This window comes from Cajanus cajan, chromosome 8, assembly GCF_000230855.2.
Source record: "Cajanus cajan strain Asha chromosome 8, NIPB_CcT2T_4, whole genome shotgun sequence".
Taxonomy (NCBI): domain Eukaryota; kingdom Viridiplantae; phylum Streptophyta; class Magnoliopsida; order Fabales; family Fabaceae; genus Cajanus; species Cajanus cajan.
Window position 1 is genome coordinate 15,906,334 of NC_138524.1, and position 21,703 is coordinate 15,928,036.

The following is a 21,703-nucleotide window of genomic DNA, read 5'->3' on the forward strand; positions in this document are numbered from 1 at the left end:
AAGTGAAGGAGAATTTAACTTTTGAGAAACAACCAGTTTCAGTGGCAGACAAGAGAGTTAAGAAGTTGCGAGGTAAATCTATCAATTTGGTGAAGGTTATTTGGGATGCAGACACTAATGAAGCCACTTGGGAGTTGGAAGATAATATGAAGGATCAATACCCATATCTCTTTTGAGTAAGTGAATTTTCGAGGACGAAAATTTTTGTTGTTGGGGAGAATTGTAACATCTCAGTTTTCAACATGATTATTACTATTGTCATTATTTCTATGTGGTATTTGGTCATAATTTGGTGGTTATATTTTACTTCAATTATAGATAATTCACACTCCATTTATGCTTAGAAAGATATGTGTGTTGTTAGATCTAATTAGATAGTTGTGAAATTTTTTTTAAGAATCATTTCTCGCTGGGCTGACTGACTAGTCTCGGTGTCCGAGGCATAACTTGGGCTGTGATGGTCCAAATGATGCAAAATTGGTGTCAATGGAAATCTAAGAGAAAAACGCATAACTTTTGCAGAAATAGCCATTTGCAAAATCGGTCGTTTAGGAGGTCAAACTTGGACTTTTATTAATACAATTGTTTCTCGCTGGGCTGATTGGCAAGCCTCGGTGTTTGGGGTATAACTTGGTCGGTGGTTGTTCAAATGATACAAACTTGGTGGCTATGGAAAGATAAGAGAAAATCCTACAACTTTCATGAAGGAAATATTTTCAGATTCGGCTGTCTATAAGGTCCAAATCAGTAGCCAAAGTCGGTGCGGAAAAGAACATGGCACCAACTCCATTAATTCACACCAACTCCATTAATTCATCCCACCAACTTCTATAATTCATTCCACTAATTCATTCCACTTAGTTTTGTCTATCTTTTTCTCCATTATTTTACATTTTTTTAATGTGTTTTGGAGGCTATAAATAGGCCTTCACTTCTCCATTGCAAACCATCCCAAGAAATACTTCTCATCCCTCAATTCTCATTCTCTCTTCTCTTATACTCTCTTCTTTCCCTCTTCTTCTCTTTGAAGACCAAGGGAAATCTAGAGGAGGAGGTTCTGTCCTAGTTTTAGCTCCGGCCCCTATTTTAGACGGAAGGAGCCTTGGGGAGGCAGCTGTGCTATAGTCTCAGTTTCTGCCCGAGTTTCAATTCAGGTTTATCCAAGTAAGGGTGGCATTTATAAAATTAATCTAGTATGCTAAGTAAGGGTAGTACTTATAAGACTTAATCTAATATATATGAGCATGATAGGAGTAGTATAACTTTTAATATGCGATTTTGTTTGTATGAAGGTTGTTATTTATTTAAGTTGATGGTTGTTTTGGATATTTAATTTGGCATGGTTATGGTTATGATTATGTTTATATATATAATTAAGTATGTTATGTGTATGTGGTTTGGAAAAGTAAATAGGACTGAGAGGAGTAAGGTTATGGATGGGAGATCTCTTGGTGAGATCAGGGATATAATCTTTGGAGAAAATATGAAATTTCGGAATCCCATTGTGAGGATTTCCAATTTGGAACTTTTCCAAGGATTATATAGTAAACCACTTCAGATGTTAGGTGGATTCTGAAGTACTCCTCTAAGTATCTATTTGCTACCGGTATGGGTCTGGGTCGAGTCATACCGATGGATGAGGTGACCCCACCAGGGTTACGTGACGACGTAATCCAACTGTATACTTTCCATGAGAGGTTAGGCGTGAGACATGGGTTGCTGACATGTTTCACCGTATCAACACTTGGTTTGGATAGGTGTTGAGGCCAACATTTGGTTTGGATGTGTTGGTTACATCATGGATTATACGGTGGTGTGACTTTGCTTTGGATGTGGATTATGTATATATATATGGTATGAATTGTATACTTTGGTTATGGATTTCTTTAATTAATATGTATGCATTGGCATGGATGTGTATACATTATATTGGTTGGTTTGAATAAATAATTGTTAAATGATATTTATACTATGGTTGGTTTTATACGTGCTAACCCTTATGTTTCCATGTGGTGGAACTGTGATGATCTCACTATGTGGGGGAGCAGATCAGGTGTGAAGCCATAGGATAGCAAGGAGTCTTCTGGGTAGCTGCTTTGAGAAGTGGCTAGGCTTAGAGCTTGACCAGCACCTAGGGTGTTTCTGTTAATGGTTAATGTTAATATATTTTGGATGACTGTATGATTTTACTGAGAATGACTAATATACTTATGTTTGCTATTATGAAAACAATTTTTACACTCTAGCGTAGCTGGCTTTTGCTCTATTTTTATTTATTATAAATGCTCTTTTATTTTGGTTGGTTATTGATGTGATGACCTAAGGAGGGTCGTTACATTATTGTGCTATTACATTTGTCTACTTTGTATAAGGCCCTAATATAGGCTCATCCTATGAGGGCAACTCACCCCATTTCCCCACCTTGCCATCAAGTTAGCCAAAAAGGGACACAAAATCTCCTTCATACCCAAAAGAACACAAGCCAAGTTATAAAACCTCAACCTTCACCTAACTCTCATCACCTTTGTCCCATCAATGTTCCTCACATTGATGGTCTTCCATATGATGTGGAGATCACTTTGCATGTTCCCTCCTATTTGTTCCAACCCAGTGCCATAACCGTGGATCACTTCACTTCAAATTGAACTTTTCCTCCTTAGACTCAAACCCCACCTTGTTTTGTTTGGCTTTGCCATATATCAGATACTAAACGTGGCTCATAGAATAGGGATCAATTCTCTTCAATATTGGATTATTAGGCCCACAATAATATTATACATGGCATCCCCAACTACCGAAAGTTATTAGATGGTCTAGGACCACATTATCCTTAACTAGTATCTACATGACATGTAATCAATTATTATTAATATTTTCTCATAAGTTGAAAATATTAAATGAATGTCATGTAATGATTGGTTGGGACCATGGGCACTTGGTAGTCCAAGACTACCAAATAATTTCTTAGAGAAGATGTAATGGAAAAACCACCTTTAGGGTTCTTTTCTTGTTCCATTAAATTGCATGCATGTGAAGTTTAGTTCCTTGTTGGAACAAGGACATTGGAGTTTGACAATGTTGTTCTTTTCTATGATTGCATCTCAGGTTGGTGTAGGCTTGTCATATGTTATTGTATTTGAGGGTTGTAGAGAAATTGAAGGGCTTTATATGGATTATCTAGAGACACAGTTTGGCAATAAACATGTTTTGATTTCAAGGCCTCTTGTGCCTAAGCCATGCAAGTCTACTTTGGAGGCAAAATGGGGTGAGTGGCTTGGTAGATTCAAGGTTGGTTTAATGATTTATAGTGCATTTAAAAGTGAAAACTTATTAGAACTAAACCAATTGCATGATTTATTATTGGGTATTGACCTAACAAGAATGCCATTTCTTACAACACTTAACTCCCCCTATTAAGCTTGAGTCCACTGAGGATATTCTTCCAAAAGGGTTCAAAGTTCAAACAAAGGGTTCAAGAAATAAGGGTTGTATGTGGGCATTGGATGCAAAAACAATTGGTCTTGGAGCACCTTTATGTTGGGTGTTTTAATACACATTGTGGTGCAACTCCTTCAATTGAGGCACTGGTGAACAAGTGTCAGTTGGTGCATTGTTGCCACACCTTAGTTCTAATTTCATCATCAATGCACAAACTATGGGTGAAAATTTGAAGGTACATGGGTGTTGAAGTGGTGAACAAGGAAGAAGATGGCTTGTTGTGTGCAAAGCTGTGAAAAATTTGATGGATGATAAGAATGAGCTTGGTAGAGGAGTTAGAGAAAATCACAACATAGTGAGGAATCTCTTGTTAAGCCACAATTTTGAGTCATCTTATGTTGATTCTTTCTATCACAGGCTTTGGAATTCAGTATTCTAAGGTCAACATTTCAGTTTGATTCACTTAAATAATTAAGTTCTATAGATACTTCAGTGGAGATGTTTAGTTATTGAATGATTCTAATGTAAAACAAATAGATACATGTCCCACCAATGAGGTACTGATTTTTTTTTCCTAGTTTTATAGTTTGTGTTAGGTGGTGTATTTATAGGCAATTATTTACAATTTTCAGATATACAATTTTAAATTGGATGTTTAAGATTTTGTGAACTTAATTACATTTATGTCTTTTTATTTGTATTCATTTCATTTCGTTTGTTAGCGTGTTTCTCGCTCTCTTGTGAACTTGCTCTCAATCTCTCATAGTCATGATTATAAACATTTTCACTTTGGTACAAAGATAAATGGAGGCCAAGGAGTCACCAATGGATGTGTCACACTTGACTCAAACAATGCTCGAAGCTCTCACCAACACCTTAGACATTCATCAATGGAGAGTAACAATAGAGTCACAAAAGATTCTTTCAACCAAAGAGTCCCCTATTGTCAACAACTTATCAACACGATTTCCCCTCATTTAGATCTACCAAACATTGTTTCAATTCACAAATATGAATCCAATACATTAGCATAACAAATCCATTTTCAAGTAATAACCATACTCATCATCTTACACAATTAAATTTACTTATAAATATCCATTCCTATCATGCAAGTCACCATCATATTAGAACATATAAGATCTTTGAAAATGCTAATGCTCACTACCTTTTGAAGAAATTTTAATCATATTAGGGTTCAAAAATGTCATATTATTGTCTTTTATAAAGAAGGCCATTTTCATAATTGTAAAAACTAATATTTGTATAAATCAATTTTAAAATGTATAAATATTTATTAAAAACATAAATTATATATTAAAATATTTTTATTATAATTGTTTACATAATCTTAATGATGAGACACTTACCAAAATGTTTCATAGTAGAAGCACTCTTAGTTATTATAATAACTAAAAAGTGTTCTTTATGATTGATGCATTAAATCATGAGTTGAGAAAGTACATGTGAAAAAGTCTTATGGTAATATTAAATAAATATCTATTATTTGTAATTCTGTACTATAATAAATTGTTGAACTAAAAATGTTGCCGACTTTAATTAGTGAAGGATTAAGAGCATTTACCATGGTGCATTTAAATGTTAAGGTTCTTAATTCACTTACAATGAGTCCTACCATGCGAAAACGTATTCAGAACTCTGATATACAACATTTTCTACTTTAATGATGCAATTAAGATTTTAAGAAATGATGACGATGATAACTTTGGTTCTAATGACAAAGTTTTAGAGTGTTAATGACCACATGAGACTGTATAATTTGTAACTACGACCTGTTCCGGCCAAGGGTTGGACTAGGGTTTTTTCCTAGATCGTGCCTCCGAGCCAGAGCATTCAAAAGTGTAATCTTCCGTCTTAGCTCTAGGGTTTTAGGTTTTATGCTTTTCTGTTCATGGGCCTCCTGGGCCTTGTGAGCGCGAGGATTTTCATAACGGTTTTCCTTGGGAATATTTGATTATCAAAGATAGGCTTTTCATCCTTGATTCTCGGACCAGTCCAAGGGGTGAGACCCACTCAGACTTTGGCCGATCATTACCATGGCCGAGTACAACCTGGCCGATCTCTCCATGGCTGAGTACACCCTGGCCGATCACCATGGCCGAGCACACCCTGGCCGATCTCTTAATGGCTGAGTACACCCTGGCCGATCACCATGGCCGATCTCTCCATGGCCGAGCACATCCTGGCTGATCTCACCATGCCGAGTACACCTGGCCGACCTCTCTATGGCCGAGCACACCCTGGCCAATCTCTCCATGGCCGAGCACATCCTGGCCGATCCACCATGGCCGAGCACATCCTGGCTGATCTCACCATGCCGAGTACACCTGACCAACCTCTTTATGGCCGAGCACACCCTGGCCGATCACCATGGCCGAGTACACCCTGGCCGAGCTCGTCCAGAAGGTGGGTGAGATCGCAGTCCGACCGAGAAGACCCATATTCAAGAATCATCGGATCAAAACCTGTAAAGGGTATCAGATCGGGATCTGACCGAGACGGTACACTTGCCTTCCAGTCCTGAGCCTATAAGGTAAAAGGGATAAAGCAACTGCCCCTTCGAACCACATCGAAAATAGGCCGAGAATCATATCGGGAAATAAGCTGATAATCATGTCATCATGTAGAATCGTGGTTTCCCGGAACCTGAAGTGAGATAGAATTGTCATCCTTAATCCTCAGAGCACCTAACGTGAGACCCACTCGGACTTTTGCCGACTGCACCATGGCCGATGTCAACATGGTCGAGCTCATCCGGGTGGGCTCACCTTGGCCGAGCTCATCCTGGCCGAGGTCACCATGGCCGAGTACACCCTGACCAAGCACACCCTGGCCGAGCTCATCGGGGAGTGGGTGAGATCGAGGTCCGACTGATCTTACACACGTGGAAAGTTAGATCGCCTGCTGACCGAGACTACCCATATTCAAGAGTCATATGATCAATACCTATAAAGGGTATCAGATCGGGATCCGACTGGGACGGTACACTTGCCTTCCAGCCCTAAGCATGTAAGGCGCAAGGGCTTAGCTGTCCCTGAGATCGGATCTAGCTCGGACTCTAACTGAACCTCCTCGAGACATGGATCGAGATCAAAATCCTATCGACCTTACAACACAAAAACCAAGTTTAAAACTTTTTTTTTTGGGTATATAACACTAGGTCTCCAAAATGCCGACCAGGTCTCCAGAATGCCAACCAGGTCTCCAGAATGCCGACCAGGTCTCCAAAACGCCAACCAAATCTCCAAAATGCCGAACAGGTCTCCAAAATGCCAACCAGGTCTCCAAAATGCCGACCAGGTCTATAGAATGTTGACCAGGTCTCCAAAACACCGACCAGGTCTCCAGAATACCGACCATGTCTATAGAACGCCGACCAGGTCTCCAAAACGCCGACTAGGTCTCCAGAATGTCGACCAGGTCTCCAAAACACCGGCCAGGTCTCCAGAATGCTGACCAGGTTTCTAGAATGCCGATCAGGTCTCCAAAACTCCGACCAGGTCTCTAGAATGCCGACCAGGTCTCCAAAACTCCGACCAGGTCTCTAGAATGCCGACCAGGTCTCCAAAACGCCAACCAGGTCTCTAGAATGTCGACCAGGTGTAAAACGGAAAGACACATCGTCCAGATTCCAATCTCTTATATAATGAGAGAAAATAGTTCGAGTTAATTTATACTCGCCCAGTCAAATTTTTACCCACAATCACGAGTTTGGTCTTCGAGTTATTTATACTCGCCCAGTCGGATTTCTGCCGACAATCACAAGTTTGTCTTCGAGTTATTTATACTCGCCCAGCCGGACTTTTGCTGACAATCACGAGTTTGGTCTTCGACTTATTTATACTCGCCCAGTCGGATTTTTACCGACAATCACGAGTTTGGTCTTCAAGTTATTTATACTCGCCCAGCCGGACTTTTGCCGACAATCACGAGTTTGGTCTTCGAGTTATTTATATTCGCCCAGCCAGACTTTTGCCGACAATCACGAGTTTGGTCTTCAAGTTATTTATACTCGCCCAGTCGGATTTTTACCGACAATCACGAGTTTGGTCTTCTAGTTATTTATACTCGCCCAGTCAGATTTTTACCGACAATCACGAGTTTTGGTCTTCGAGTTATTTATACTCGCCCAGTCGGATTTTTACCGACAATCACGAGTTTTGGTCTTCGAGTTATTTATACTCGCCCAGTCGGATTTTTACCGATCAATCACGAGTTTGTTGCCTTTAAATAACACACCTGTCGATCATGGAAAGATAAAAGAGATGATATTTAATAAAATTGAAATTATTAGTTAGTGGTGCCTCGTTAAAAACTTTATCAGCAAAGAACCTTTTCACATTTTTATATAGAATAAAAATCTCTTGGGACGACCCCATCTTCTCGGCTTTCAGCTGCCCTTTTGTTGATTTGTCCCTTCTCCGTCTTGATGTGACTCAGGGCGAAAGCTCTCACCTCCGACATCGTTTGACAATTCACTTTCTCCAGCACGATGTCGAAAGCTCTAGACCTTAAGCCCTTCTGGAACGCGATAACTGCCATCCTTTCATCAAGGATGCTATCCTCAAGGTGATCTCATTGAACCTTTGCAGAAAGTCCTTCAACGATTCCTCCCGCTGCTGCTTGAGGTCGATCAAGTCCGACGTGATCGGTGGTTTCTTCTTGTTAGCGGCGAACTGTGCCATGAAGAGCCGACTAAAGACATCAAAGTCGGTGATTGATCGGTCAGGGAGACCACTAAACCAATCCAGTGCTGCTTTTTTGAGTGTACCCATGAATAGTTTGCAGCGGACTTCCATACTTCCTCCACAAATCAACATTTGAGCGCGAAAATTTGTCAAGTGCTGACTGGGATCCTGAGTTCCATCAAAAGGTTCGACTTGGGGAATCCGATGATCCCTCAGGAGGTCTCAGCCTCTATGGCCTCCGAAAAAGGTCGAAAATCTCTGGGGACTTCCATCATGACATCTTCCTCCGCCGTCCTAGCATTGGCCGTTATCATAGCTTGCATCTCGTCCACCCGCCTCATAATCTCCTCGTTTTCTCGTTGAATAGCCTCCTCTCTCTCCCTGGATCGCGCATTCTCCTCCCTCAAAACGTTGATCAATGCCATCATCTCCTCCATGGTAGGGTGTTGTGAGTCGCTGTTGGATGTGCCGCCTCTCGCCATGGTAAAGTGCGGATTCTTCTGTGTTACTCGGGGCGTAGGAAAAGTTTCACCGTAGCCCCACGGTAGGCGCCGAAATGTTCCGGCCAAGGGTTGGACTAGGGTTTTTTCCTAGATCGTGCCTCCGAGCCAGAGCATTCAAAAGTGTAATCTGCCGTCTTAGCTCTAGGGTTTTAGGTTTTATGCTTTTCTGTTCATGGGCCTCCTGGGCCTTGTGAGCGCGAGGATTTTCATAACGGTTTTCCTTGGGAATATTTGATTATCAAAGATAGGCTTTTCATCCTTGATTCTCGGACCAGTCCAAGGGGTGAGACCCACTCAGACTTTGGCCGATCATTACCATGGCCGAGTACAACCTGGCCGATCTCTCCATGGCCGAGTACACCCTGGCCGATCACCATGGCCGAGCACACCCTGGCCGATCTCTTAATGGCCGAGTACACCCTGGCCGATCACCATGGCCGATCTCTCCATGGCCGAGCACATCCTGGCTGATCTCACCATGCCGAGTACACCTGGCCGACCTCTCTATGGCCGAGCACACCCTGGCCGATCTCTCCATGGCCGAGCACACCCTGGCCGATCTCACCATGGTCGAGCACATCCTGGCTGATCTCACCATGCCGAGTACACCTGGCCAACCTCTTTATGGCCGAGCACACCCTGGCCGATCACCATGGCCGAGTACACCCTGGCCGAGCTCGTCCAGAAGGTGGGTGAGATCGCAGTCCGACCGAGAAGACCCATATTCAAGAATCATCGGATCAAAACCTGTAAAGGGTATCAGATCGGGATCTGACCGAGACGGTACACTTGCCTTCCAGCCCTAAGCCTATAAGGCGAAAGGGATAAAGCAACTGCCCCTTCGAACCACATCGAAAATAGGTCGAGAATCATATCGGGAAATAAGCTGATAATCATGTCATCATGTAGAATCGTGGTTTCCCGGAACCTGAAGTGAGATAGAATTGTCATCCTTAATCCTCGGAGCACCTGACGTGAGACCCACTCGGACTTTTGCCGACTGCACCATGGCCGATGTCAACATGGTCGAGCTCATCCTGGTGGGCTCACCTTAGCCGAGCTCATCCTGGCCGAGGTCACCATGACCGAGTACACCTTGGCCGAGCACACCCTGACCGAGCTCACTGGGGAGTGGGTGAGATCAAGGTCCGACTGATCTTACACACGTGGAAAGTTAGATCGCCTGCTGACCGAGACTACCCATATTCAAGAGTCATATGATCAATACCTATAAAGGGTATCAGATCGGGATTCGACTGGGACGGTACACGACCCTTATTTAAAATCTTGAATGTAAGAAACTTGAAATGATTCCCACATATTATCTTATAAAATGTCTTTTTATTATAAAAAGATCTGTTTGCATGTGTAAAAATATGTTCTTATAGTTGGAAGTCAATATTGCAATCGAGATGCTTTTAGTGCATGATGTGTGAGAAGCTCGAGTGATTTGTGTTGAAACGTTAAATCACCCTTGGCACAAAGAGAGAAAGAAAGTGCAGATTAAGATGCCCCATGTGCTAATAAATTAACAAGAGGTATCATCCATGATCCATCTCACTCTTCTGTTTTGGAAAATGGATTGACTCAAGTAGTGATAAATTTTTGTTTCGAATGCACAAATGGAAACATAACCAGTACTAGCCTATAGGAATTCATCCAAATTTGGCACTGAATGCTCCTGAAATATGCTTCACCGGGGGAGGTCATGTTCATAGATAGGGAGGGAGAAATGTTTTAGTCTAGGGTTGGGGGAAAACCTAAATCTTTTCAATTTTTATTTTTTTTGTTCGTCCCTAGAGTATCCAGGACCGATAACAGTGACTAATATCCTTGCTAGGAGGGAGACACCTCAAAGGGTGGGATAGCTGGCCCCAAAATTTAACGCGGCTGCATACATAAGACAAGATTCAAACTCCTGACCTTGCTTAAACGTGGATCAACCCCTACCGCTGAACCACACGCTTGAGATTTTTATATCTATTGTTTATATTTTAGATTATAACTAGATTTATTTTTTTTAACAAAGTATCTTATGCTTTTTTTTATAATAATTTTTATTGTAAAATATAGAGAGAAAAGTTATGTACTGAGTGTATAAATTAAAACATTACACTGTTATCTAATACAAATTCCAGTAAATTTTTTAACTTTTACCATACTACTTTAAAAGTTATATTAATGATAATTTTTTATTAATTAATAATATAAAATACTATAAAGAATGTTATATACATATATTATATTATGTGTTGCACTATCCTTTTACAAGAAAATAATGTGATCCTTAATTATTCTATTAATTTATACAATCTATACAATTATTAAAGGTGAAAAAAAAATGAGTTGCATAGCATATAAAATCCACCGCTAGTCTATTTAACAAATAAAGCATAAAATAAACCTTTAGTAACAAAACAATCAATGTTTTTGTAAATAAGAGGATCAAAAGAACTTATGTGAAATGCATTAGCCACCAACCTCCACGAATCATGACCAACCTCATTCCAAAAAAACAATTTGAAGAAGTTATCCATCCCAAGTCCAAGTCTAGATTGCTCTAGATAAAATGCAAATCCCAATGCTATATGAATAAAGATTTTCTTTTTCAATTTTCTAAATTTTGTTTCCTATTTTTCCCCACAATTTTGATCTCATTATTCCAATTATTATATAATTGTGGTATATTAACTTGACATATGCTTAACAAAAAATGTTGATACGATACTTTATTGTATTGAATTGCTATGTTAATATTATTTTTCTATTTGTATCGTATTTAGGGGTGAGCACATTTTTCGACACCGTCAAAACCGAACAAACTGAAAAAAATTTGTTGTTCATGGTTAGCTAAATTCGAGTAAATGTATTGTTACGTCAATATTTTTGTTAAATATATATATTAGATATCGAGTTAATAAACAATTTAAAATTATACAAGTAAAATAAAAATAATATAAGATAAAATTGTAATTAAGCAAAATTGTAGAGTAAGCGATCTCCCTCTAAAAGCTAAGCATAATTATATTAGTTTTTGAATTTAATAAAATGTAAAAATAAAAAAAAAGAAGTCCTAAAACAATAATGTGTTACCCACAATAGTTTAAAACGTGTAATTTAAGTGATAACGTGTTTAAATTTAGGTATTTATATTAAACAAAATGTTTCAAAAGGATATTTTAAGTGATTATAAAAAAAATAGACTTAAATATATTTTAAGTCCCATAAATTTATGATAAATTTAATTTTGATTTTTTAAATTTAAAATTATTATTTTTAGTTCTTGTAATTTTAAAAAAATTTATTTTAATTCTTATATTTGAATTTTTTAAAAAATTTCTCAAATATTATTGTATAAAATTTATCTATTAATATCTTTGTTAATACAAATATCACATTAAATCTAGTTAATATTACATAATTATCTTAATTTATCACTTTTAGATATATTATTAGTAATTTGAGCAATTATAATAAATTTTTTAAAAATTATAAAAATTAAAAATAATAATTATAATTTTAAAAATTAAAATCAAATTTATCTTAATTTGGAAGACTAAAAACATGTTTAAATGAAAAAAATAAAATTAACAATAGGAGGTTATACACCAAACCGCAGCAATTAGTAATTAGCAGAGGTAAACGTCGTCGTATGAGCAGCACGCTTGCTGAGTTGGTTCCCCCTCGCAATCCCATGAACTTTTGCCGTTAATGGAAGAACAAAAACGTTTGTACTACCACTCCTCAGTGTTGCTTCTCCTTCAATTCGATCTTCCTCCGTCGCAATAACAATGGCGGAGCAAGACATAGCTTGGGATTTTCACCTCCGAAAACTCTCTGCTAGTGGCAGAGACTCCAACACCGCCAACGATCCCGCTTCCGATCCCTCCCTTCTTCTCTCCGTAACTCTTTTCCCTCATCAAATTCCCACGTTTTCATTCTATTATACTCTCTCTCTCGCTAACGTTTTTTTTTTTACCAGGTGAAGAAGCTTCATCAACTATGCAAGACCGAAAACTCCGAGGACTTGGTGGCTAGGGTTTATCCCCCGATTAACAAGATTTTCCACCGCGCTGTTGCTTCCCTTCCTCAATCTCGAACCTCCAATGGCCTTCTTCTACTAGTATGCTTTATTTTGTTTTTTAAGTTTACGAATTTTGTACTAATATTTGCTTTTTCTTCAATTTGATGTGTTCTGATTTGGTTCTCAGGCAGTTCTTCAGTTTTACCTAGACTTTGGGGAGATTGTTCTTCACGATGCTGATCCTAGTCTTAGGACATTTTTTCGTTCGTGCTTGAGCAGGTAATGACTGTGTTTATATATGTTTAAAGAGTGTGCTTCAAGTGACTTTAGCGCCGAGAGAAAAGTTAATTAGGACTCTACAATTGTATATATATTGATCATTGGGTCTTCGTCTTGCTAACCAGTACCTTAGGATATTGGTTAAGGAATCAATATTTAGAGAGTTTTCATTGAAAACTATAATAAAGTTATACGGGAGAATGTGTAGATACACGTTTCAATAGAAACTTTCTACTTTTGATTTCTTAACGAGTGCCATTAGGGCAGTGGTTACCATTTTCCTTGATCGTTTATATATGCTTGGATGGTAAAGATTAGTAGATTAGTTATTTGCTAAAAAGTCTTTAATGATTATTCTGTTCTAGCTTTGCTTGTTATCTTTTTTATCTTCTAGTCGTTACTTTATCCTTTATTAATACCATGGAGAGGAATGAGATAGGAGTAGGGTGTGAAATTTAGGGAGACTAATGTTTGGTGTACACTCGAAGGTTCAGGGTTAAACTTTAAACGAAAAGGATTTTATGGAATTAATGTTACTGGCCTTTTTTTTTTTTTTTTTTCCTACCTAAAATGTGTTTAGGTCTCAAGTTTTGGTCAAAATTGATCTTGGACCCTATACATTAGAATTTAGAAGCGGTTATTTTGGTCATCATATTTTTTATAATTGGTGAATTTTGTGCCTCTTTATGAAACATAGGAGTTAGGATACTAGGGTGAAGGATGAAATTTTTTCTAATTATTGAAAATATGAGGATGAAAATCATCATTTATTCTTTTTTAAAGTATAGGATCTAAGATTAATTTTGACTGAAAATTGAGGGACCTAAAACACATTCTACGTGCTTTGTTTATCCTGTTTGGTAATTTCTTGCTCTACTCATATGAGAAGTAAAATTTTAATCCACTTTTCTCCATTCTTGTCTCTCCCTAAAACACCAATCTCAAGTTTGCTTTTTCTCCCTTTCACTTGCTTTCTTTAAAACCACTATTTTCAAGCTTGTATGTTCTTCCAGATATGTGAAACACATGTTGATCTTGCTTGCAAAAGTTCAAACCATACACAGATGGCATTTTCATTTTGAATTGGAAATGCAGAACATGTCACAGAAATTCAAAACTTGGAAACAAAACTAAAATTGGTGGTTCAGAATTATTATTACCTATTATATTGGATTGGGATAACCAGGCTTGATCATACCTCAAGTGGTTGTTAATGGATAACAGGGCAGAATTTTGATATTTTGTTAGAAAAATTAGAGTATTGTGGTTTATAGTAATGTACATAAGTGGAATGGAAGACTGTGAAAGCAAAAAGAATACATAGGAAGTAGCAAACTGTGTTTTTCTCTTTGTTGTTCCCTTGTGCTGCCATTACTGAGAGAGGCAAAAGCAGGAGACATGTGAGTCAGATGTTGGAAAGTCTTGATGATTTCTATCGTTTGTTAATTGTTGAAATTCAGAGACTTTGGAAAATTTACTTAATCAGTCTCCATCAGAGTACTGTTTAACCCCTTAAAAATGGTTGAAAGTTTATTTCAATAAAACTCGTGCTTTCTAATTGCTGACCTATCAAACAGTAATTAGAGAGGAAATTTCAAATTTTATCACTGCAAAATTTTAACCCCAATTTACATCTGTGATAAACAGGCCCTATGAATGTCGCAGATTTATTATTCTAGGAAATTTTTGTCTTGTTTTGCAGGGAGTTTGCTGATCCTGTTGTCGCTGAGGCAACGCTTGAATTTCTCATTATCAACAAGAAGAAGCTTCAGACTTCCTTCCCTAATCTATTGCCTCAGGTATAACCTAAAGCTCTGATGCACCTTTGTTTTTAAAATGGTGCATGAGAAAATATCTCCTCAATGAGTTTTTGGTATAGTTGGATATTTTTAGGTAATAAGGTCTTAAGGATGATACAAAAGTAAAAATGTAACTGATGGAATGAATTGTCTTGGTTTTGGTTTGGATTCTAACTGTCATAGTTCCCCTCTAGAAATTCTGAAGTTTCATTGTCTAACTTGAAGCATGAAATCACAATGCACTCAAATTAACCTCTTGATTCATGTGCTTGTTCTCTTTGGGCGTTGTAACTTGCTTTTTATTCCATTAATAACAGTATGTTTCTATCTGATATCTATAATTATTCTTTTGGCAGTTTTTTCCTTTGTTGTTAAAGTTGATTGCTTGGAATGGGGACAGGTATGTATCTTTTTTTTCATCACTTTTTTTTTGTTCAGGGAGAAAAGGGGGGGGGGGGGGGGGGTTGGAAAAGAAATGGTTTGAAGTTGGGTATATATTTAAAGGTGGGTAAAACTTTAGACTATCCTCTTGTTATAAGGTGGGTATATATTAAAAAGGGAATCTGTTTAGTTTCCTGTTGCAAGAATGTCAAAGATTGAACATTATATATGTCTTTGGTTTCAAGTAGCTATATATTGTCACTGCCAAATAGCATCATATATAATTGGTTCTTAGGGTCACAAATTTTGTCTCTTCTTGATATTATGCTTCTCTGTAGCTTGTTTCTTCATGGTCATCTTTGTTTGGCATTATTTGGGAATGTTCTGTGTGCCCTTGGTCCTTGGACCAGTTTTTCTTAACTAATTTGATGGTTTTGGTTAAAACAAAGAAGCCAATTTTTTGTGGCAATGTGCTGTCTGCTACTTTGGTGCATGTGGTTGGAATGTATTTCTCTTCTCTTTTTTGGCAATGTGCCTAATAGACAAGGGATATTAACTAACTATTTTTACTATACTCTTGCAGATTAGAGAAGCTATTTTTGAAAGCCTTCCCGAGCTTCATGTCACCTGGGTCATTTATTCCCCTATTTCCATATTTAATAGACTTGCCAAGTACGTACAATTATATGACCAATTGTCTTGTTTGCCTTTTTATGTTTATAGATCGATTATTTTAATTTTTATTATGTATCAGAATACAATTAATTACCACTGTTTCTCCATTGGCTTTTTTCACTTTTCTGAATTTCTTGGATATGAACAACGTAATTTGATGTATAATCAAGATAATAGGTGAAAAGTTGACTGCACTAAACTTACATGATTAACTTTTCCAACTTTTATCCCTTATAGGCATATTTGCCATTGCAATTTCATAATGATTATATGTGGGTCCAAAAAAGTAATGTAGAAATGGACTATCACTTTAGTAATGAGTAAGAATCATTTAGGAAAAATAGGTAGCTACTGCAGGTGCTACAGCCTACATGTAATAAGCTTGATAATCTGTTTCTTCTAGTCTCCCTGACTTTATCAATTCAACATTTTGCTGCCCATTTTTGCCAGTTTTGGTAGTAGCATTGGAAAAGGTGGAAAAAAGCTCAGGACCACTAATTGGGAGCAGCATAGCTTCTATTCAGAAAAATACTGCCCCTAAGGTTATCTTTGCTACTTTAAATTAGAGTGAAATCTAGTCACAGTTGCAAAAGTGTGCATATCAGTGACCTTTTTTTTTATTTTTATTTTTACTGTAGATGCTACTTGCCCTTATGGATGAGGCATATACTGGTTCAACTATAGAAGATGGTGGAGGAGATTCTGAATCTGAGGATAGCAGTGCAATTGATGTAGCTGATCCTTTGTTCCTTGAGCTTTTAAAGGATGAAAATGATGGTATCGCTGTATGGCTACCTTTCATCTTGCTAATCATTGACAGTTCAATTTGTTTTGGTTCCCGATACTTTAAAGGTCAAAATTTAAGTTGTTGAGCCATTTATCTGTCACAGTCACATCATGTTTACCAAGTTATATTAATAATCACTTAGAACATGAGATTGATAAAAAGCTGTCACTAATATTGCCTGTTACACTTTGAATGGTTAATATTTAATGAAAAATTATGTATTGTTCCAAATTTGTTCGATATTCTAACTCCATTACAACTCTAGGGTTTTTGTTTGGCATTGAGCTTCATTTAGGTCCTAAAAGTAAATTCCATCATATGTCAGGAACGCCCGTGGTCATCTCCAGTGATGGCCACAATATTGCAGGCTGCGGTCAACAGTCCTTACTCTGATAGGCTGAAAGCAACACTCAGCATGGCACCTCATCTTCTTGATGTGTACTTCTCCACAGCATTGCATAATGTTAATAATTGTAAGTTTTGTTCACACAAAATTCTTTATTTTGATAACATATTGATGACTTGGTTGTGTTTACAGATTTTTCCTGTTTTTTTAAAATTCATTTTCAGCTTTGATTTGTGCATTGATTCCCCTGCTTATGTCAAGATTCGCCACAATGTTTCCAGACAAAATATTTTCATATGAGGTAACATGTTAGAATTGCTTTTGAGAATTGGCATTTGAAAATGCATGCAGCTGTGCTTATTAGCTTCTGTAGAACTATCACTTACTATTTCAAGCTCACCTTTCTTGGGAAACTTCAGCTATAGTAATTTGGCCCAAAGGAAAGAGTAGAGACTAAATAATCTGAAATTAATATTCACTGTGAGGTGATGTGTTGGATATGTTACAAAACATAAAGCACTAGCCTTTATTTATGCTAAATAATAGTAGACTCCTAATCCTAATTAAATATGGAAATAAATCATGAAGTATAAGGACATATGGAAATGAATCCTAAGAGATTATCTAAAATAATCTTATAAACTATTCTAAGATTTAGTTATGATACTATGAGATTCCTTCCAGATATTCTAGTAATAATGATATTTCTTTTATTTTTCTCTATATATAGTATACTCTGCAGTAAGCGTTTTGAAATATGAATGACAGATGACGTTTCTAATCCGAACAACCAAAAGAAAGGAAAATAGGCAAAGGGTAACTGATTTTGTTTAGTACTGTTAAAGGCTCCAAAATGCCTTAAGGCATGGAGGTGAGGAACTAGAAAGGATCAACACCTCTGCGGCTCTGCCTAGCATTTATGGTTCAAGTGAGGCACAATTTTAGTATCTTATTGATGATAATAGCATAAAAGTATCTGAAGACTCAGCTTTTGACTTGCTGTGGTACTAAAGGGAAAAATATTTGGAAAAAAAATAAAAATTGGTCTTTAGGATTTTCAGCAGCAAGCAGCTAGGGTTTTATAAATTGATTATTGTAATCTTTTATTCTTACTGTTAATATTATGCTTGAGTACTTACTACCTAGTTTATATGGAGAATAAATGCAAAATAGTTGGACACTAAAATATTTAACTGTTATCTTTTTCCAATCTGAATGCCTTTCTGTAAGATTAGCATTTTAGTGCCAATTTCCTCAAGGACATAACCTCATAGGCAGCACCTTCACCTTTGACTGCCTCACTTTTGTTATAAATTCCACCTTTTAATTTTTGTTTTTGTGAACTAAGTATTGTTTCATACACATTACTTTGAGCTCTAAGTTCTGCTGTGCTTTTCAGGTTCGTAAGCGGCTTTTGGAGTTTATGCTCTCTACATTTCAGCGCTCACCAAACTTCATTGCCCTTTTAAAGGTATCCTTTTGGCAATATACTTCCTTTTATTTATGATTTTACTCCAAATGTTGTGCAATTTTTATTGTGATCTATTGCATCTACTTGATATTACGTATTTATGAAAAATAATGAATTGCAAAGATTGGGAACTGGAAGAATGTGCTATCTGACTATATTCTATTTTTGGTTATGGGCCACCTTATGCCCCTCCATTGGTTTATACAATCTATTGGTGCTTCTTAATGTTGGTTTCTCTTTTCTTAGAAAAATTGCAGCATTTGTCTTTTTTGCTGTAATTTTATAGCTCTTTTTTTTTCTGTTTTAAAAAGCTATTGCTGATGTCAAGAACTATCTCTCCTGATTCCTGAAAGCTTAGGTTGTTGTCCAAATGTTTAAGCCATTAGCCCATTAGTCAAAAGCTCGTAAGTGATTTTATATAACACTCCTCGTACAAAACCCTTTGGGTTTGGTAATGCTCCGCACACCTTATCTTGTGTCTAAATTCACTTCTGTTAGAAGAATGAGGACAAAAGAATCAAACTCCATTTAGTTATTAAGGCTCTAATGCCATGTTAAGAACCCACTCTTCTAAAAGCTTAAGTTAATAGGTGAAAAGTCGTGAATGATTTTATATTTAGTGCCTTATGTGAATTTATTGCAGAAACCTATAATGGACAGACTTGGAGAAGCTTATGACAGCCCAGACAAGGTTAGTCAACAACTATTTGCCTATTTGTGGGAGAGTGATACAACAATATTGGCTTAAAAAATTCATGATTTTCTTTAGACAGAATTGGCCTTGCAATTATGTTGGGCCATTGGAGAGCATGGTGGAGGTGGTGGATCTCACAAAGATGAAGCTCGAGAGCTTTTTGAGAGTTTAGAACTACTTCTGTACGAAAACCTTTCCTCAAGGTATGAATATATGCGGTATACAGCCTGCTTTTTCCAGTTGAGAGATTTCTTGGGTAATTTTTGATGACTTGATCTACTTTGTATACTTGGTAGTCGTCTGGGCCTTTCACAGGAGGTATCCCTTAGTTCTGATAAGGATACCTACAGAATGTCATCACAGTCCAGGCTTTTATGTTTTGTTGTGACAGCCATTGCAAAGCTTGCTACGCACCATCGAGAGTTACTACCTAGAGCGCGTGTATCCTTGGGCAAGGTATTCTTTGGTGTCACCGGGCAAAGCATAAGAGGTCATTGATGTAATTGTCTTTCTAATGTGAGATTTCCTTTTCAGGTAGCTCGATCTCGAATTTCAGATGCTAGAGTATGGAGACGTGCATGTGATTTCTTGGGTTTGATGAAAGACCCTGCTATATGTTCATCCATTCTGGGGCCTTCGCCATCTGCACAAGGCACAACACAGAAAGTAGGCAGCATAAACTGGAGTGAAGGTTCAACAAAAATGATTGCACATATTCCATTTTACATTCTAGGGGAACAAGAAGGTGAAGGACATTTTCCTCCCGTTGTCATTCATTCATGAGACCTGCATTACTTGCACATTTGCATCTGAACAGTACATTTGGAGAAGATAATTATGTATCAGTCCAACTCCGTTGCATGTCAAGCACTGGCACACGCATATATCCTGCATTTATTTTTCTCTTTTTTGTAATGGAAATTCGCTACTCACCTTTTAAGTTGCTTACCTGTTACAGGGCCACCATTTCATGATTTCTCATTCTCAGAGATCATTCCAAGTAGATGATGGAAGCTGAAATTATACCAGGTGGTCATCTTTATTTTCTCCCAGTATGGTCATCTTAGTAGTATCGTTGTGATCTATCCTAAATTATTTTTGTTTAATGTGTATAATGATTAAGCCCTCCGTAAATAAGCATTCACCTTTTAGTTATATATTATATCACTAGATTTTTGGTTTCTTGCTTGGCTTCTAGCATTCACTCCTAAAAATTTAACACTTTATGAGTGGATCTTGACTCTTCATGTCGAAACAATGATTTTGTCCGCCCCATTAGAAAATATTCAGACTAACATAATGTGAGTTTTCTGTTCAATTTGTGTATTAAAAAAGAATTGTTGGTTTGTATTGAGGTTTGTAGTTGTAGAAGTAGTCATACATCAAAATAAAGGATGCGAAAGAGAGTTTAGGTATTTGTGGAAATGGCTTTATTTACTTTCCCCTTTCCCCGTTACCGTTACGGCTTTGATATCCACTCATTTATTTAAGGTTCTGTAACTTTTACAATTGAGCTCGTCTTTAGTAAACGAGCATATGTATGGTAGATCTTAGATTTATTTATTTTTTAATTATCTTTTGCATGGAAAAAAGAAATTTAACAAAACTCATCTGGTTCTAGGCTACAGTTAAGTTCAACTGGTGTTTTGATAATCGGAATATTGAACTGGTAATGGCATTAATTTACAATTCAATGATTTTACTGGAACTGGAAAATGGTAATTAAATATATATAATTTTAATATTATATAATATATAATTATAAATTATATAAAAAAATAGTTAGGTTTATGTACCAGAAAATGTAGTTAGGTTAAAATTTAATGGATGTAAAAGATTATTATGTTTTGCAAGATAAATCAATAATCAAATGTTGAATAACAATTAATACAGTAACATGACGTATAAATTTGTCATAAAAATAGTCTTAAATTAACATTCAGGTGCTCAGTAAAACAATCCGTAAGCAACTTGCGGAAAGTTGTTCTTACGACTACGTAATCTTATATAAATAGCTAATAGGCCTTTAGGTCAAATGGAAAAATTAGTTATGGTTCAGTACTTGTTCTTTTTAACTAAATACTAAGGTTAGAACCTCGTGTTACGAGTGAATTATGAAGTCCCGAGTAGAAATACTATTTTATCTATATTTAGGCTGATTTTGGTAAAAGTAATTTAATATTCGGATTTTTTTAATTAAAGACCGATGTAAGAATCTCGTAATATGTTGAAAATGTTTTAGGTGAAAATTTATTATTTACAAATATAATGATATATTTATTTTTAAGAAAAAAGAAACAAAAACAAAATATTCCATAAACACTGGACACAGCCCCTTCTTTTTCTACGCTAATTAAGGAAGAGTCTTTACTCTTTGTCAATGCCATAAGAGTTTTGAATGCGTTACTGGGCATTCATGTGATTGAACAAAAAGAGATCACAGCTAAAGGAAGACAGCATAATAGCTGCTATATAGTGTTTTGACCCAATCCTAATTGACCCCTTTAAATAGTACATTTTAAGGATGCATGTTACTATTGGCATGCATCTTCAACGCCATTGATAAATATTTATTTCTCACTTTTTCCTTTTATAGA

At 36.9% G+C, this 21,703-nt stretch overlaps 1 protein-coding gene and 1 pseudogene across 1 annotated transcript; both read left to right on the forward strand.

Moving 5' to 3' along the window:
* Positions 1–345: 345 nt before the first annotated feature.
* LOC145950697 (cyanidin 3-O-galactoside 2''-O-xylosyltransferase FGGT1-like) lies at positions 346–4,777 on the forward strand (annotated as a pseudogene).
* Positions 4,778–12,286: 7,509 nt separating this feature from the next.
* On the forward strand, positions 12,287–20,424 carry LOC109817065 (uncharacterized). The gene is made up of 16 exons (XM_020382259.3): positions 12,287–12,552; positions 12,633–12,773; positions 12,862–12,953; positions 14,656–14,752; positions 15,109–15,152; positions 15,717–15,805; positions 16,259–16,350; positions 16,447–16,593; positions 16,921–17,068; positions 17,166–17,242; positions 18,341–18,412; positions 19,056–19,103; positions 19,182–19,309; positions 19,403–19,562; positions 19,641–19,851; positions 20,065–20,424. Exons 1-16 carry the CDS (start codon positions 12,442–12,444, stop codon positions 20,112–20,114), a joined length of 1,707 nt encoding a protein of 568 aa, XP_020237848.1. The 5' UTR covers positions 12,287–12,441; the 3' UTR covers positions 20,115–20,424.
* Positions 20,425–21,703: the final 1,279 nt, after the last annotated feature.

Excerpts from the sequence above, each read along its gene's own strand:
- LOC109817065 (XM_020382259.3), top strand. The coding sequence starts at position 12,442 with ATGGCGGAGCAAGACATAGCTTGGGATTTTCACCTCCGAAAACTCTCT. Across the intron at positions 15,153-15,716 it reads ATTGCTTGGAATGGGGACAG|ATTAGAGAAGCTATTTTTGA; the intron begins GTATGTATCTTT and ends ATACTCTTGCAG. Across the intron at positions 18,413-19,055 it reads ACTTCATTGCCCTTTTAAAG|AAACCTATAATGGACAGACT; the intron begins GTATCCTTTTGG and ends AATTTATTGCAG.